Consider the following 18127-nt stretch of genomic DNA (forward strand, 5'->3'; position numbering starts at 1 on the left):
ATAATAAACATATCGTTTAATTTTTAATTTTTACCGCATTCTTTCAATGCACTTGACCCACGTGATATCAATCATGGTCTTGATGTAACTTATCAATAAGAAGTTGACATGTAATTTCATAGCATAACGTCAACAATCTAATTAAAATTATAAATATTTATAATACTATAAAAAATGTAAATAAAAGCTCAAATAAACAAAAGATATTATATATAAAAATCAGAAAAACGAAAACCATTCCTCCCATTCGCCTAGTTTTTTCTAGTTCCTTTTTCTTTTCTTAATTTCAACATTTTCAAGTTGGAGTGTTTATTAATTTTGTAACTTTATTTAATCATAAAATGTTAGATTATTAAGTTTTTTCCTTTTTAGTTATCAATTTCTTTTTAAAAAATATAGTCACTTAATTTTTAGTTTTAATCTTTTTATTTCTTAGTTATTTGCTGCAATTTTTTGGCCTTTCGAATATTAAGTTTTTATTTTTTATTTTTTTATTGACGTGACTAATGAGGTATATTAGTCTTTCGTTACATTAATGTATGTCACATATTATCTCTATTACTACAAAATCTGATCAGAGCAGAGGTTTTAAATTCGAATACTGACTCTATATTTTATCTCATTTAATTAAATATTTCACGTGTTGAACAACTCATTGCAGGAGAGTCTGGCCCACACGTGAGAAAGAATATTAAGATATAAAATAAATAATAAAATCTATATCTTTTCATCAGTTTAAACTTTTGAGACAAGTGGTGATTTCACAAAAACTAACAGGAATTAAATGATGGATTTAACTGATCTCAAAATCTATAGATCTAAAAAACAATTAATCAATATTAAAAAAATCAAGATACTTCTTTATCACAGGATGCAAACTCAGGGAATTATTTTACATTTAACCAAAAATTTCAACAGACTTCGACATTAAAAACTCGGAAGTTGTGAATAAATCTGTAGGATCTTGAGTTTTCATTAAAAGCCTTAAAATATTATTCTTTTTTTTCATATTGGCATGAAACATTGAAACTTCCTACCATTTAAGGTTCCATTGCTCAGATAGAACGAAATCCTTGCAACCTTGGAAAAAAAGAAAAAGTTTGAAGAGGCACGCAAAAGTTTTGGCAAAGATTTGTGAAAGCTAAGCTCTAGCGAGAACAAATCGACATCATTTTCTGCGCAGGAGCCACCAAGTTGTGTAGGCAATTTTCTATGCGTCCACAGCTGCTCGTAAAGTGTTCATGCAATTGCAAACCGTAAACCCAATGGCGAGGCTTCACATCCATGACCACAGCTACTCACACTCTGAAAATTCATCCAATATTAAGCCTACTCTTTGCTACTTCTTCTGTCCCCAATTCTACACTTTTTTCTCTCTTGAGCTTTCTATTGATTTCACCAACTTTTCATTTCTCTATTGTGTGGGTGTTCTCATTACAGCCTACAATGAAAATTCCATTCTTTACTTGGCTTTTCTTGATACCCATAGTCTCTGGTCAGTGTTTGGATGACCAGAAATCCTTGTTGCTCCAATTGCAGAATAGTCTCCAATTCGACGAGGCTTCCTCCACAAAACTGGTGCACTGGAATCAAAGTGCGATTGCTGTTTGTGGAAAGGTGTGTACTGTAGCCTGGGACGTGTTATTGGTCTAGACTTGAGCAGTGAATCAATCTCTGCTGGTCTTGACAATTCAAGTAGCCTTTTTAGTCTTCAGTACCTCCAGAACCTGAATTTGGCATATAACAACTTCCATGGATCAATCCCATACTCAATTGCAAATCTTACCCAATTGATCTGTTTGGATATGTCAATGAACTATTTCACTGGATCAATTCCATCATTCAGCATGGCCAAGGATCTGACCGAAATCAACCTTTCTCACAATCATCTAACTGGTGAAATTACTTCCACTCGTTGGGAAGTGCTCTTGAGTCTTTTCTACCTTGACTTGCGTAACAATTCACTGGATGGGAGTATTCCACTTTCTCTGTTTTCCCTTCCATCATTGCTGAAACTACAGCTTTCCAACAACAAATTTTCAGGGCAACTGCATCCATTTTCCGACGTCTCTTCTTTGAAAATCGTGGACCTTAGCTCTAATCGACTTCAGGGGCAACTCCCCATTCTCCCACAAATGGCCACGTACTTGAATTTTTCAACGAACAATTTCAGCGCTGGCATACCAGCTGGTATCGGTAAGTCCCTTAGTTTCGCTTTTTCTTCTCTCTTTCAAGCAATAAGTTCCATCGAAAAATCGTAGATCAATATGCAACGCCAAATGTCTCAAAGTTTTGGACCTGTTTGATAATTCCTTCAGTGGCATAATTCCCGAATGCTTGATTGAAATGAGTGAGACTCTAGAAGTGCTAAATCTTGGGAAAAACAACCTCACTGGTACAACTCCAGATATATTTCCTAGCAATTGTGGCCTACAAACTCTTTCTCTCAATAAAAACCAAGTTGAAGAAGGGCTACCAAAATCTGTGGCCAATTGCATGTTAAGATATAAAATAAATAATACAATCTATATTTTTCCATCAGTATAAACTTTTAAAATAAGTGGTGATTTCACATAGTATTAGAACAGAAGTTCTGAGTTTGAACCTGACTCTACACTCTACTATATTTAATTCAATATTTCACATTAGTTAGCATTTTACTTGCAGAATGTATTTATGTTGCATGTCCTTGTTCTACGATCTAACAAATTCCATGTGTCCCTAATTGGTTGTACAGGGCTTAATGCCAATGCTGCTTGGCCAATCCCAGAAGAAATAGTGATTGACGTTTCCTACAACAATCTTGAGGGGACAATCCCCGAAGAAATAGGAGGAATCTATTCATTAGGAGTTCTCAACTTGTCCATAATGCTCTTACAGGCCAAATCCCATCATCTCTGGGAAAACTGAATCAGCTTAAATCACTAGATCTTTCGTTTAATCACTTGGTGGGGCATATTCCAGGAATTAGATGTCCGGAAACATGCTACGAGGGAAACGAAAGATTATGTGGCTTCCCACTGCATGAAGAATGCAAAGACTCAGGATCTCATTCGAATGATGACATTGAGGTTGACTGGAACATCATAATCGTTGAGTTGGGATTTATTTATGGCCTTGGAATTATCATCTTACCGAATATATTTTCAAAGAGGTGGAGGATATGGTATTCCCAACAACTTGATGACATTCTTTCAAAAATCTTCCCCAAGCTGATTTCTTGAAGAAGAGGCGAAGGCATTAGTATATTTTCCCCCCAGTTTCGATATAATGCAGAATAAAAAAAAGAAAATGTGGTCAGGCAATTTGATATGAGAGTTTTCTTAAGGTTTTATCTTTGTAATTGCTAATATGTATTATTGAAATACTTCTGTACGTGATATAGATTTGCTGGATGAAATTGATTCGGTCAAATTCGAGTTCGGCTAGATGAGCTGTTCGTAAACACAAAATCTTGATAGATTATTAAACAAGACAACTCGTATAAAGCTCAGCTCGACTTGTGTAAGCTCATATAACTTGAATAATTTCCTATTTATTATTTTCTATAATAATATCTCTATATTTATAATGAGAATATTTAAAGAGATTAGAAGAAATCATGTTCATAATACTAAAACATGTTACGTAAATCGTTACTAGTTTTATCATTATTGCTATATTATATATATATAAACTTTTCTGAAGATATTAGATAGAAATCAAAGCTTGTTGTAGTTGTCGAACTAATCAATATAATTTTTCCAAACTTTTAAACATAACACAAAAAACAATACAACTTTTTCAAATTTTCAAAACAAAATTATATTCAAACAAATTTTTTTATATGTAATCAAGAAGTTTTATTCTGATGAATAAGTTAAGTCCAATTACATTGAGAGTATATATGAGAATCACCTAGTTAGAGTTTATAATCGAAATGAGAAAATCATGGACATTTAGCCCATTACAAACAATGAGCCCGCCCATAAGAACAATGATTTTAAAAAGAAAACTTTAAACTCATCTATTGTAGAAAACTTTAAACTCATCTATTGTTCTCTCAGATCTTCAAAACTTCTATCATTTCTCTTCCGCCAAATACACCAGCACATACATATAGGAACCATTCTCTAAGTGGTTGCCACTTGTGAGTTACTTTGAAGGCCTCTCCAGCTTGCAAAGAAGTCCATTGGTCTTTGACCCATGAAAATCCAATTCTCGCGAAAAGTCATTGCACATGGTCTTAGCCACCTCATAATGTAAAAGTAAATGATTTATTAATTCACCATTATTCTTACAAATATAACACCAATCTATTTCCTTAAATTATCTGTGGTGAGGATTTTATCCAATGATGTTGTCCATAGGGAGGGGGGGAATTGTTTTTGTTTTTGAAGGAGCTCTCGTCTGCCTTATATTCTACCATGGGAACATGGTCATTCCAAGACTTGCTAGAACTTGGTAAAACAATCGAACAGTGAATCTACCTTTCTTCGTGGGGCTCCAGTTCATCTTGTCAATGGTACCTTCTGTCTTGCTTATATAATGCAATGCCGCATATAACTTTTTGATAGCCTCCAACTCCCAATCTTGGGCTGCCCTAATGAACTCAACATTCCTTTTAAAGCAGTCACTAGAAAAGACCAAGAGATTAGGGTGGGGCCTCGCTACCCTGCCCCAGCATGGCTGGGCAGGCAACCCATGTGGGGGCGGGGAGGGCCCAACCACGTCCTGCACTTATATATTTTATTATATAAATATACATTTATATATATGTATTTATACTATACATATTTATAAATATTTATTATTTGTATTATATATAAATATAGTAATATGTATTAAGGAGAACTTTTACTTAATATTTTGTATAAAAGCATTAGCATTGGTCTATGCATATGTATATGCAAAATCACCTCTTTTACATATTCACTTTGTCATTCAAGCAAAACTCTCACATTGGCTTATGCATATTTGATACAAAATAGTAATAAAATATTATTATTAATTTTTTGCCTAAATACAATTTCTTAGCATCTATTTCATATATTAATACAATTTCATGCATCCAAATTTAGCAATTCCATATCTAATAAAATACATCAAATTTATACACACAAAAAATGAATCCCATGTGCTAATAAACATCACATATTAACATGTCACCTTAATACAAATTCCATGTATCAACTAGTTGATATGCTAAATCAAGGTACTGTTCATCTTAATACAAATTCCATGTATCAAAATCAACTTTTTTTTTTTTGATAAAAGGGATCACATTTCATTCATAAAGAATATACAATTTTGACTTAAAAAAGTCAATTACAAACTTTAATAGCTCCCTAGCACATTTCTGTGGCTGACATGGTCTAGTCCAAACGACAGATCTTTAAAGACCAGGTCTAAAGGATCCGTCGTGCACAAACTCTGTCCCTGACAGAGAAATAGTAATCAAATGACAAAACCCATACCCCGACTATGCGAAGTAGGGTGCACCAACCCCATATACCGCCTAAGCGGAGAGGGGACATCACACCGTTTGGACCAAGGTCCGAAGGGACAACATTTTTGAATTTTTTATTATTCAAAAAAAGAAAATAGGACACGAAAATAAAATACAATGGAAAAACCACTGTAGCAAACAGAAAAGAACAATGCTCCACGTGGCTATGGTGGCGTGTGGGAGAAAACCGCCGACCGATCTTGGAAGATTCCGACTCACAGACCCCATTGGCGTCGCGCGTGACGACGGCAGAGGGCCTCCTAGCGTCGTGAGAGAGCCGCTCGCCGAACGTCTCCGAGATCTTTTGGCCGCACATGCGAGCAACTCGCTGCTCCAATTGGCGCCGCCTTTGGAAGTCTTGAAGATCGGCGGCTGGGCAATGCCATGGAGAGGCGTGTGCTGACCTATAGTCGTCGGACATCCAAGATCCGCGATTCTCCCTTATTTAGCCTGCAAAAACAACAAACACAAAAAAATAGAGCACTACACAACGGGGACGGTGGAGGATGGGGGGAGGGGGAAGGAGCCGAAGCTCCCACCCCCTCGAGACAGGTCTGTAATGAGGGTTCGAGAGGGACGGGGGTTTAGAGGGTTCGAGAGGGACCATGTATCAAAATCAACTTGATACAAGTTTCATGTCAAGTTCCATATCAAGTTAATAGTTTCTGTAAACAGTTTGTAATATCAACTTAATACAAATCCCATGTATCAAATTCAACTTGATACAAGTTCCAAAAAGTTGATTTTGATATAAAATCATTACAATACAAATTTCTCCGAGTTCATTACAACACAAATTTCTAGCAAGAGTATGAAATGAAAAATTTCCAGCAATACAAATTTCCAGCAGCAGCAACCACATCCATCAACCACCAACAAGTCCTCTAGCGGCGCCAGCACCAGCTAGCAACAACAAAAACCAGCATTGGCATTGGGTCCTCCAGCCACTCCACCACCAACAAGTAGCAGGAAAAGCCAGCAACCACCAACAACTCCTCTAGTGGTTCCACCACCAGCAAGTAGCAACAAAAACCAAACCCACCAACACAAAATTCACTCAATCGATTGGTACCAACCCACCACCATCCACCAACAAAATACAGTTTCATATAGAGGTACAAAAAATGATTTCCATTTCATAGAATCAGCAATACAATAATACCCAAAACATGTCACCACAATAATAAAAAAAAAAAATTATCAAAAACTTCACAAAACAAAGCATACAACTATATACAAGATATTGCCTTATTCCTTTGTTCCTCAATTATTTCCATTTGAAGATTATGGAAATACTCTTGTTGCACAGAATTCATGGAACCAATATCTAATTTCATAATTTTCATATCATTTTCCTCTTCTTTTCAGCTAGTATTATAGATCTTTCTTTTTGAGCCTTAATTTCAATTTCAACCCTTCTCTTCTTAACAACCAATAACTCAAACCTTTCATTGTCTAACCTCAAATTTGATTCTTTTCTCTCCAATATATGAATCTTCCTATCATGTGTCATTTCCCTAAAGACGTCACTAAATTCATTATCTTATCTTTTCATAGCTTTTTTTTTTCTCTCTTCTTTTTCAGCTTTTTTGCCCGGAGTCTCTCACACTCCACGGGCACATTTTCCATTTCTTCCCCTAATCGTACGGAGTTTGGAATACTACCTAAACGTGAGACTTTTTCTCTTCTTCTTATGCTCTCCATGTGTGTTTCCTATTTCGGTTGCTCCCTTAAAAGATTCCAACAATGATCCATAGTGAAATTGGTTTTTTGGGTCCCTTGGTACAAGATTTTTGCCTTATCAATCTGCAATTTTGTTTAACAATCAGTGAGACAAAACATTAATAATTAGAACAGTAACAATAAATAAACAGCAACAATTATTTTAAATGATTATACCTTGTTTAGCTTGGTTGCACCGCAACTTGGGCCATGGAACCACAAAATTTATTGACACATTTTTGAATGGTTGACCACCGATTAGTCAAAGAATTCATGGAATGTTCTTGACCATTAGGTTTTTTATAAGTGAAGTAGTAATCTTAAATTCTACACCATAATAGTGTGGAGGTTTGGTCAGTCCCCCGTATGGAATTTATACTAAAGTTAAGCCAAGTTGAAATGAGGAGAGTATCTTCCTTAACAGTGACACACCCAGCTGAGAATTTTGTTTAGGTGCCTTTTTTTCTCATTGGGATTGTGTCACTTGGACATCAACGAAAGCATCATCTATAGTAGGGTTGTTACTACCACCTTCATCTTTCAACAAAATATTAAATGACAAAATGTTATTAAATTTTGCACATATTAAGCAAAACCAGGTGCACATATTGTAGGGCTTCAATAACAAACCAAAGAGAACTAGCAAAACAGGGTGCACATATTGCACATATTATAAAATAAAGCTAAAAACAGGGTGCACATATTGCACAAATCAAAATATTACACCACCAAAACAAGGTGCACATATTGCACAAATCATGAATATAACCCATATGAACATTAGCATAAATATTTAACAATTAGTGGGACAAATCATTAATATAACCCATATGAATGAAACATCTATAAACTTTCCTTATTTTGGCTAGCTCCAGAAATAAATTCTGAAGTCATTACAATTCACCTGTGCTTAGAGGAGCTAGTTTGGGGTCTTTTTACCAAGTTTAAATAAGTGTACATAGATCAAGCTTAAGAAGTTCTATATAACCCAATATTTAACAATCAATGGGACAAATCAGTGGGACAAAGCATGAGTTCAATGGCAAAAATTTACATGTAAAAGCAAGAATAGAACATCTAGTCCATGAGGTCTAAAATGAAGAAACCCAAATCTAAAACCAGAATCAGTGAAACCCTAATCTAAAACCAAAATTTAAAACCAAGAAAAACAAATGAAAAAATAATAGCATCATCAAAACCATGAAGGGATAGCAACACATCAAAACGGTGAAGAAACAGAGGGAGAAATACTTGCATTTCAACCTAGCGATTTCATACCTGAAATGCAGAGAGCCAACAGAAAACCCAACCATGACTAGTCCAGAGCTGTCGCCAGCTTTCTCAACAGCCGTCATGAGAGAGAGGTGCACGGGTTTAATCTTTCATTGGGGTTGTTCGAGTCGAGAGAGGAATGGAGAACCAGAAACCGTTTGGGGGAGAAAATAGAAAATAATCCCGCTGGCAGGGTTTGAGAGAGAGAGAGAGTGGGAGGAGAGAGAAATAATGAATAAAATTATGTTTTGTGGAGTGAATAGTAGATCTCCAAATTTACATAAATACTGTTCATAGCTAGCTAAATATTTAGAGATGCATAAGCCAATGTAGAGGAATTTAGGCTCATATTATGCAAATATGACTTTGCATATGTAGATGCATAGACCAATGTGGATGCTCAGTTGTAGTGTAGTAGGGTGCCATTTTTATAGATTGCCAAGGCAATATAAGAGTCCCATATTGCTTAAGTGTGAGATTTGTATTGTGAAGGTAATTTATAAAAGCCCACCATACAATACTACAACTTACATAAAATATGCACTAACAAATTTAAAAACTACATAATTTTTAAATTATAATCATATTTACAAATTTAAATTTAAAATTTGAGTTCAAAATGTGTTTTTAATCACTTTTGGACCCAAGAATACTTTTGGGCCTAGTGGACTGTAGTCCATTATTGAAGTGGATGGGGGATGGGGAGGGGGCTACCCCGCACCGTATGGTGCGGGGTGCTGGTGAGGGTAGCACCCCACAAGAGATCCACTATCAATGCATCCTTTTCTCGTGTGAGTTCAAAGATGGTAGGGAATGTGTCTTGTAGGCTTCGTTCTCCACACCATTTGTCGTACCAAAATCTAAAACAAGAGTCATCGCCCACCATAATATGTTCATGTCTTCGGAGGTCTCCCAATGTATTTCCAAAAACCCACTCCATATGGGCCGCACACCTTATTCAAGCACCATCATTCGCAAGCCTCCCCAAACCGTGAATCTATAACATCCTTCTATAAGGACCCCCTTTTGTGATGGTACCTCCATAACCATTTATCTAATAGTGCTTGATTGAAATTCATCAAATTGCGGACCCCCAATCCACCCCCAGAAATTGGAATACATACAGTGGATCAATTAATCAGATAAAAGTTGGAGTCTTCCCCCAATCCACTTCACAAGAAGTCTCGTTGTAACTTCTCAATATGATTGACAATTGTTTTGGGGAGCGGAAGCAAGGACACAAAATATGTGGGTAAGTTAGAAATATTACTTTTAATCAAAGTGAGCCTACCACCTTTTGACAAATATAACCTCTTTCAAGAAGCCAATCTGCGTTGCACCTTTTCAACCATGCGATTCCAAACCCTCTCTAGTTTAAAGGAAGCACCCAATGGTAAACCAAGAAACTTCAGAGGTAGAGATGATACCTTGCATCCCAAGAGAGAGACTAAAAATTCTCTACTTCAGAGACAATCCACACCAGCACCAATTTAGACTTTGAGAGATTAACTCTCGATCTTGAGACAGCTTCAAAACAAAGAACTAAGGCCCGCAAAAATTGGATACGCCCGAGATGTCCACCACTAGATGAGAATATTGTCAGCAAATAGCTGGTAAGAAATATCAATGGAACCATAATCACTATTCTCCACCAAGAAACCAAAGTGTAAAACACCTTCCACAAGGCCCACAATCATCTTACCGAGAGCTTAATGACGAATAAAAAAAGTAAAGGAGAGAGCGGGTCCCCTGTCTAAACCATGGAAGGAGTTAAAGGAATCCACAGTGAGCCATTCACCAAGATAGAGAAAGGAACTGTAGAAATGTAAAATTCTACTCATTTATGCCATTTCTCCCCAAAGCCACATCTTGCAATTAAATAGAGTAAGAACTTTCAGTTAACGTGACCATAGGTTTTCTCCATATCTAATTTGCAAAGTAATATGGGTTCTTTAGATTTAAGTCATCCATCCAACACTTCATTTACAATCTATTCACTAACACTTTAGAAAGAATCGTGTAAACCCCATTCATAAGGTTAATGTGGCAATAATCTCTAACATCTACGGACCCCATCTTTTGGGAATGAGTACTAAGAATGTGGCGTTAAGACTTTTCTTTTTCAAATCTAGCATTAATATGAAAATCTTGAAAGACGCATAAGATCACCCTTAATCACTTCCCAACAAGCTTGGAAGAAGCACATGGTAAAATTGTTAAGGCCTGGAGCCCTGTCACTAACCATGCCATGGATTACTTTGCACAATTCATCTTCTTCAAAAGGCCTCTCTAGCCATCCTACACACAATTGATCTAATGCTGAAAAAGTTATATTATCCACTTTCGGTCGCCAGGTGTGCTGTTCAGATAGGAGGTGTTGGTAATACTATGCGATGTGGTTCTTGATGAGTAGTTGATGAGAGGAAACTACCTCATTTACCATCAACATATCAATAGCATTGTTCCTCATATGATAATTAGCCACCCTATGAAAGAAATTCGTATACTTGTCTTCCTTCTTGAGCTATAATGCCCATGATTTTTGTCTTCAGAAGATCTCTTCCATCAATATTACCCTTTCAAGTTCTGTGACAACCTGACTCTTGCAAGTTCTCTTAGATTCAGAGTGAGTTCTTGCCTCCTCCGTGCCCTCTAGACCGTGCAGCTCATCTAAGAAAGAGCGCTTCAATGCACATTGCCAAAAACTTGTTCATTCATTTGTTTCAGATCATGTTTCAGCTCTTTTAAGTTTCTTTCCATGATGAAGCTTGGAGAGCTTGGGAAATTGTAAGAAGACCACCATTGTTTGACCTTGTCTACAAAACCATCAGATTTAAGCCACATATTCTAAAATTTAAAATTCCTTTTACTCCCTTAGATGCATGCACAATCTAAGATGATGGAGATGTGATCAAGGCATAACTGGGGTAATCTTCTTTGAGTTAGATCCGAAAAATGTAACTCCTAATCCGAAGTTAACAAAAACCTATCAATCCTCAACCAAGATGATATTTCTCAATTTTTGGACCATGTACTTATGGATATTCCAGTTCAAGGAACATCCATAAGCTCTTGTTCTGAAATGAAATAAGAAAACCCCCTCATGGTGAGACAGATGTGGTATTTTCATTGGGCCGCTTATGTTTTCTGAGAGGTGGAGGATATGTTATTTCAAACAAGTTGATGACATTCTTTTCAAGATCTTTCCCAAACTGTATCTTGGAAGAAAAATCCAGCATAGACCAACTCAAAGAAATCAGGGACTGAGACATCGGGAATAATTTTGAGGAGCAATACAACCAGGTTTATAAAACTTTTTCTTTGTTCTGCTTTGTTTCAATATATATGCTATTAAAGTAAATGCTATTTAATGGGGCTCTTTCCTTCACCAAATTGTGAAGTTCATTAATTTTTTGAGGGTTTCCAAGCTCTCGGCTGTTCCAACATAGGAGCTTTATAGGGATTGGCAGTGCCGCACTGCAACCACTGCCCTGAAAACATACTCATCCCCCTCCACATCTTGAGTCTGTTTGATGTTCTTCTCACCCACTTCCATTTCTTCAGACTAGTTTTTCCTTTTCTATATGTTTTAGTCCCTAACACAATGATGACAAGTCACCTTCCATCTCCTATCCTCCATAGATAGACGTCTTTGGAAAGCTGAGGTTAATGCTCTTTTATTCTCTTACTCTAATATTCACATCTCAGTGACTATTTCTCCTGAGCTTGGAGGGCAACCATAGATGCTTTCAAGCTTCTATGGAAACCCTGTAAAAGAAAAATGAAAAGAGAGTTGGAGACTTATGAGAATGCTAAAGCTTGAGAATCGAATGGCAGGGTTGTGTATGGGAGACTTTAACAAAATTTTGAGCAATGATGAGAAGTTAGGGGCAGCTGGTAGGCCATTTTCACAGATGGAAAGCTTTAGGGTGGCACTTGAGGACTGTGAACTGAGTGACCTTGGTTACATAGGGTCAAAGTACACTTGGAGCAACAATAGGGAGGGGGAAGATTCTTTAAAGAAAGACTGGATAGAGCTATGGGCAATGGATTGTGGCCTATGCAATTTTGCAACAGTGAGGTGTTTATGTTACCTACGCTTAACTCTGATCACTTTCCATTGTTGGTCACGTGTGACAATGATGAAGCTGTTGTGAGCAAGAGAGAAATTATTCAAGTATGAAGCTTTTTGCTCCTTGAAGCAAGAGTGCAAGGATATTATCAGGAGGTCCTGGGAGGCCTCTCTAAGAGAGGGGGCAACCTGTGAGAAATCTTAAGTAGGAGTTGGACAGATGCAAGAATAACTTGAAGACTTGGTCTAAAATCTCGGCTGGGAAGCAAAGGCATCAGATTAGACAAAAAAGTGATATGATCCAGGAGATGCAGAGACTAAATCAAGGAGAATTTAATGAAACCATCAAAGGCCTTCAAGATGAAATGTGATGTTAGCAGATGAAGAGGTCAAATGGCAGCAAAGGTCAAAACAACCGTGGCTTAAGGAGGGTGATAAGAATACCAGTTATTTCCACAAATGTACTACTCAAAGAAGAATGACAAATACTATTTCCAAGATCAACAATGAAAGGGGGGAGAGTGTTAGTAATAATTCAGCGGTTTGTGCCACTTTTCAAGGGTATTATCAGAACCTTTTTATGATTTTTAACCGTTCTTATAGATTTTAATCCTGTTGTGATACCTGAGATGAACTATCAACTTCAAAGAGTATACTCATACGAAGATGTAAAAAATATTGTGTTTGAAATGAACCCATTGAGTTCCCCAGGACCTGATGGGTTCTCGGCTGGGTTTTATCAAGGCAGCTGGGCTGTAGTTGGTGAGGGAGTGGTTTCAATTGTCAGAGAGGTCCTTCCATTTAAGAGAGGGTTACATGAGCTCAATGATATCTACATTGTTTTTATCCCTCAGAAGAGGAGTCCTACAATGGTGACTGAGTATCAACCTATAAGCCTATGTAATGTGGTCTATAAAGTGGTTTCCAAAGTCCTAGCCAATAGAGTGAAACAATTTTTGTCTAAGTTGATTTCCCCATCCCAAAATGCTTTTGTTTGATTTCAGATTACATTATTGTTGCTTATGAAGCAATGCACTCCATGCATAGAGTGAAGAGTAAAAATGAGGGTTACATGTCAATGAAATTGGACATGAGCTAAGCATACGATCGAATAGAGTGGTCATTTTTGGAAATTGTTTTACTTAAGATGGGCTTTGAGAAGGTGTGGACATATTTGATAATGTAGTGTGTTTCTTCTGTAAAATACTCCCTATTGATTAATGGTGTACCTCAGCAACCATTCCAACCATCTAGAGGGTTAAGACAAGGGGATCCTCTTTCCCCTTATCTTTTTATTCTTTGTACTGAGGCTCTTGGAAACTTGCTGGATACAACTAAGAGGAAGGGGGACATATTTGGCTTCCCTTTTGCAAGGGGCTTTTTGTTGCTTAACCCTTCTTTTTTTTTTTTTTTTTGGGCAAATGATAGCCTTTTTTTTTCGCAAGGCTAATGCACTAGAGTGGAGTAGCAAACTATTAAACTCATATGAAGATGCTTATGGATAGAGACTAAATTTGGAGAAGTCAGCCAAACCAAATTCAAAATTGGATGGTGAAGTTCATTTCAAATGCAGGTAAAGAAGTGCTCTTGAAATCAATTGCGCAAGCTATCCCAACTTACTGCATGGGTATCTTCAAGCTTCCTAAAACTATTTTCATTGCTATCAACAAGTTAATGCAACAATTTTGGTGGGGTAGCAGAGGGAATAGGACTAAAACTCAGTGGCTTCCTTGGAAATTGCTTAGTAAGATCAAAATAGAAGGTGGTCTGGGCTATAGAGACTTTGAGCAGTTTAATCTTACGCTCTTAGCCAAGCAGGGTTAGAGATTGATACAACAACCCCACTCATTAGCAGCAAAAGTGATGAAAGCCAAGTATTTTTTCAGATCTGACTTTTTACATGCAAGGCTTGGTAGCAATGCCTCTTACCTTTGGAGAAGTTCCTTGGAAGTTAGACCTGTTCTAGAAGAGGGCATGTTGTGGAGGATTGGGAATGGGGAGCCTGTTAACATATGAAAAGGCAAATGGATTCCTCGACCTACTTTCTTCAAGGTACAGACTCCTTTGGTTGAGAGGTATCACAATGGCAAGTCAGTAATTTGATTGATGAGCATACAAAGCATTGAACCTGCCTGTACTGAGAAGTATTTTTACAGAAGAGGATATCAGCAAAATATGTAGGATTCCTATCGGCTAGAGTGGCATTTCAGATTAGTTAGTATGGAGGTGCACTAAAGATGGTCAATTTACAGTAAAGAGTTCTTATCATCTTCTTGGTGAAATGAATTTGTCATCCATAGGTCAACCCTCTATTCGAGCAAGTCACAAGGAGATCTGGTCTAAAATATGGAAAGTTAAGATTCCAAGTGCAGCTTAGATGCTATTGTGGAGGGCCTGCCATGACTCATTGCCAACAAATCTCAATCTCTACAAGAGGAAAATCAGGGAATCTCATTTATGTCCTTTTTGTAATCTGGAACCTGAATCTGTTATACATGCTTTATGTCCTTGTGCATCAATGCAGGACGTGTGGGGAGTTTGCTCCAGGAGATTACAAGAGGTCCATGTCATATTTGATACATTCAGAGAGTTAGTGAGGCTTCTGTTTTCATCTCTAACTGAGGAAGATATTGAACTTTTTGTTGTTACTGTCTATCATGTATGGAATAGAAAGAATCTCTTTGTGTTTGAAGAGAAATTTGAGGACCCCTCAATGCTGGTACAAATTGCTTGATAGCTGGTCCGAGATTTTAAGTTTGCTAATGAAAGGAACTATGTTGGTCTGGAATCATAGAGGCCTCATGTGTCTAACTGGACTCCTCCACCAATGAACATATGCAAGGCCAATTAGAATGCAGCTGTTGATCGAGTATGTTGCAGAGTGGGAATAGGGGTGGTTGTCAGGAATTGGGAGGGCCGAGTGGTTGCTACATGGAGATCCCAAAAAAATTTGTTTCCTGATGTCAAGCTTGCTGAGGCTGTGGTTACTCTCAAAGCTATCATTTTGTATGAACAGTTAAGTATTCAATGCGTAATTCTTGAAGGGGATGCATTCAATGTGGTTCAAGATCTTAAGAGGAAGCCAAGGGACTGAAGCACAGTAGGTTTGATCATTCAAGACATCAAATCCGAGTTCAGGAATAGGCCAAACTGGTCTGTCATGCATGTCTCTAGAAATTTCAATTGTATTGCTCATTATTTAGCTAAGGATGCATTAAAACTCTTTGAGAAGAGCATTTCTTTGGAGGGAGTCCCTCCTTGTATCCAACATTTGCTAAGCTAAAGTTGAATAAAATTGGTTATTCTTATTCAAAAAAATAAAGTGAATGCTACGACATCTCTTACTGTCTTTATAAATATTTCAAACGCTATCAAATAAAGAATAAATATTATTAGATCTACATAATGATATCCGTAACTGGCGAATTGTTGAAGGCGTGATATGGAAGAAAATCTTCCCCATGCTTTTACTTAGCATGGATGGTTAGATTTGTGTTAAAATTAGTCGCAGACTCACTAGCATGTGATTGATTCCACTGATCAAGCAATTTACAGAGTCTGTTGTTGGAGAATATTCTTTGACTGAGGTGTGTTGCTGTGAGTGCTGCTACATTGGTGTAAATGAGCTGATTGCCTTAATACAACTCGCAGATGGTGTTATTTTTCTGTCAGTCCACAGTTTGGAAGGATTCCATTGATTAAGCAATTGCTACATTTTCAGAAACTTCCTATGAAGGGAATCAACGATCATGTGGCTTCCTTTTGAAAGAAAAATGCTGAGAAGAAGAGGCACTATCTCCACCTCCAACATTTGGAGAAACTCCATCCGACTCTAGGATTGTGATTAATTGGAACTATCTAAGTATTGAGTTGGGATATGTTTTCAGCTTTGTGTTTTACATTGGGTCACTTATTGATATGAACCCGTGGGAATGAAATCCCTTGAAGCCACAATGAATTTGGAAACTCACCCAAGAAAGTAAAAAATAAGTTAATGGATGGAGAATATAGACCCATTGAGAACTCGTTTCAAAAACTTAGATTATATGAAAATCTAGACCCGTTGAAGAACCTATCTCAAGAACCTAAATTATAAGTAAGAGCGCCACAAAAGTTGGGATTTACCTTTGATAAGTTCAAAAGTTCATTCAAGAACAAGAGGATAAAAACTCAACTCACAATGAATAAATTCATCAAATTTCATAAACTTCTTAAAACGAGGCTACAAAGAGTATTCAAACCAAAACCTAATTAAAACCCTAGTAAAAATAAAGTCATTTCTTCCAAAAACACCCCTAGATGAATAGTATCACAGCTATAGTAACTCGCTACAGTACCTTTTTAAACCCTAGTTCCTAAAAAGTAACTTTCCAAACGAGCACTTGACCAAAATACAAGGCCTTTCCAAAAACTGTAGTTCATAAGAAATAAGACATATGTGAGCCAAGTATCCTCAAGTCCATTTATTCTATACTAATTCCTATAACTAATAAAATAAACCCCTTTAATTAAATATACAAGTCCAAGGCCTTCAATCACATAAATATAATAATAGGCCCTAATTTATGTTGCACTCTTCCATAGCTTGTATCACGTGGATGATCACTGGATCTCTTTCTCTCAAGCCCGTGTTGAATATTCAACTCTTACTAGACTTATCCCAAGTGAATTGCACAAATTCTTGCATTTTTTGGAGAGGTGGAAGATATGGAATTTCAAACAAGTTGATGGCATTCTTTCCAAGATCTTTCCCAAACTGTATCTTGGAAGAAAAATCCAGCATAGACCAACTCAAAGAAATCGGGGACAGAGATATCGGAAATCATTTTGACGAGCAAAACAACCAGGTTTATAAAACTTTTTCTTTGTTCCACTTTGTTTCAATATAATGCAAAGAGTAATACTATACACTACATTCTCATCCTATTTTGATCATACTAAGTAGTATGTGGCACGTTCATAACCATTATATGATAAAAAAGCATATAATAAATTATCATTTAATGATGATAAATATGCTACATCATAATTACTGGGATGATAGTATGGTGTATATAATTTTCCTAATGGAAATGAGTAATGCTATACACCACACTCTCATCATATTTTGATCATACTAAGTAGTATATGGCACGTTCATCACCATTAGATGATAAAAAAATATGTAATAAATGATCATTTAATGGTGATAAATCTACTACATCAGAATTAGTGGGATGATAGTATGGTGTATATAATTTTCCTAATAGAAAATAGTAATGCTATACACCACACTCTCATCCTATTTTAATCATACTAAGTAGTATATGGCACATTCATCATTATTAGATGATAAAGAAGCATGCAATAAATGATCATTTAATGGTGATAAATATGCTACATCATAATTAGTGGGATGAAAGTGAAATGGTAGTATGGTGTATATAATTTTCCTAACGGAAAAGAGTAATGTTATATATCATATTCTCATCCTATTTTGATCATACTAAGTAGTACGTGGCACGTTCATCACCATTAGATGATAAAGAAGCTTGCAATAAATGATCATTTAATGATAAATATGCCACATAATA

At 36.6% G+C, this 18127-nt stretch overlaps 1 protein-coding gene across 1 annotated transcript; it reads left to right on the plus strand.

Moving 5' to 3' along the window:
* The first annotated feature begins 1617 nt into the window (after positions 1-1617).
* LOC121264617 (receptor-like protein 7) lies at positions 1618-3307 on the plus strand. Its single transcript, XM_041167883.1, has 2 exons — positions 1618-2196; positions 2738-3307. The coding sequence occupies exons 1-2, from the start codon at positions 1806-1808 to the stop codon at positions 2908-2910; spliced, it is 564 nt and encodes a 187-aa protein (XP_041023817.1). The 5' UTR covers positions 1618-1805; the 3' UTR covers positions 2911-3307.
* Positions 3308-18127: the final 14820 nt, after the last annotated feature.

The sequence above is a fragment of the Juglans microcarpa x Juglans regia genome, chromosome 5D, assembly GCF_004785595.1.
Source record: "Juglans microcarpa x Juglans regia isolate MS1-56 chromosome 5D, Jm3101_v1.0, whole genome shotgun sequence".
Classification (NCBI taxonomy): Eukaryota; Viridiplantae; Streptophyta; class Magnoliopsida; order Fagales; family Juglandaceae; genus Juglans; species Juglans microcarpa x Juglans regia.

Excerpts from the sequence above, each read along its gene's own strand:
- LOC121264617 (XM_041167883.1), top strand. The coding sequence starts at position 1,806 with ATGTCAATGAACTATTTCACTGGATCAATTCCATCATTCAGCATGGCC. Across the intron at positions 2,197-2,737 it reads TGGCATACCAGCTGGTATCG|GGCTTAATGCCAATGCTGCT; the intron begins GTAAGTCCCTTA and ends TTGGTTGTACAG.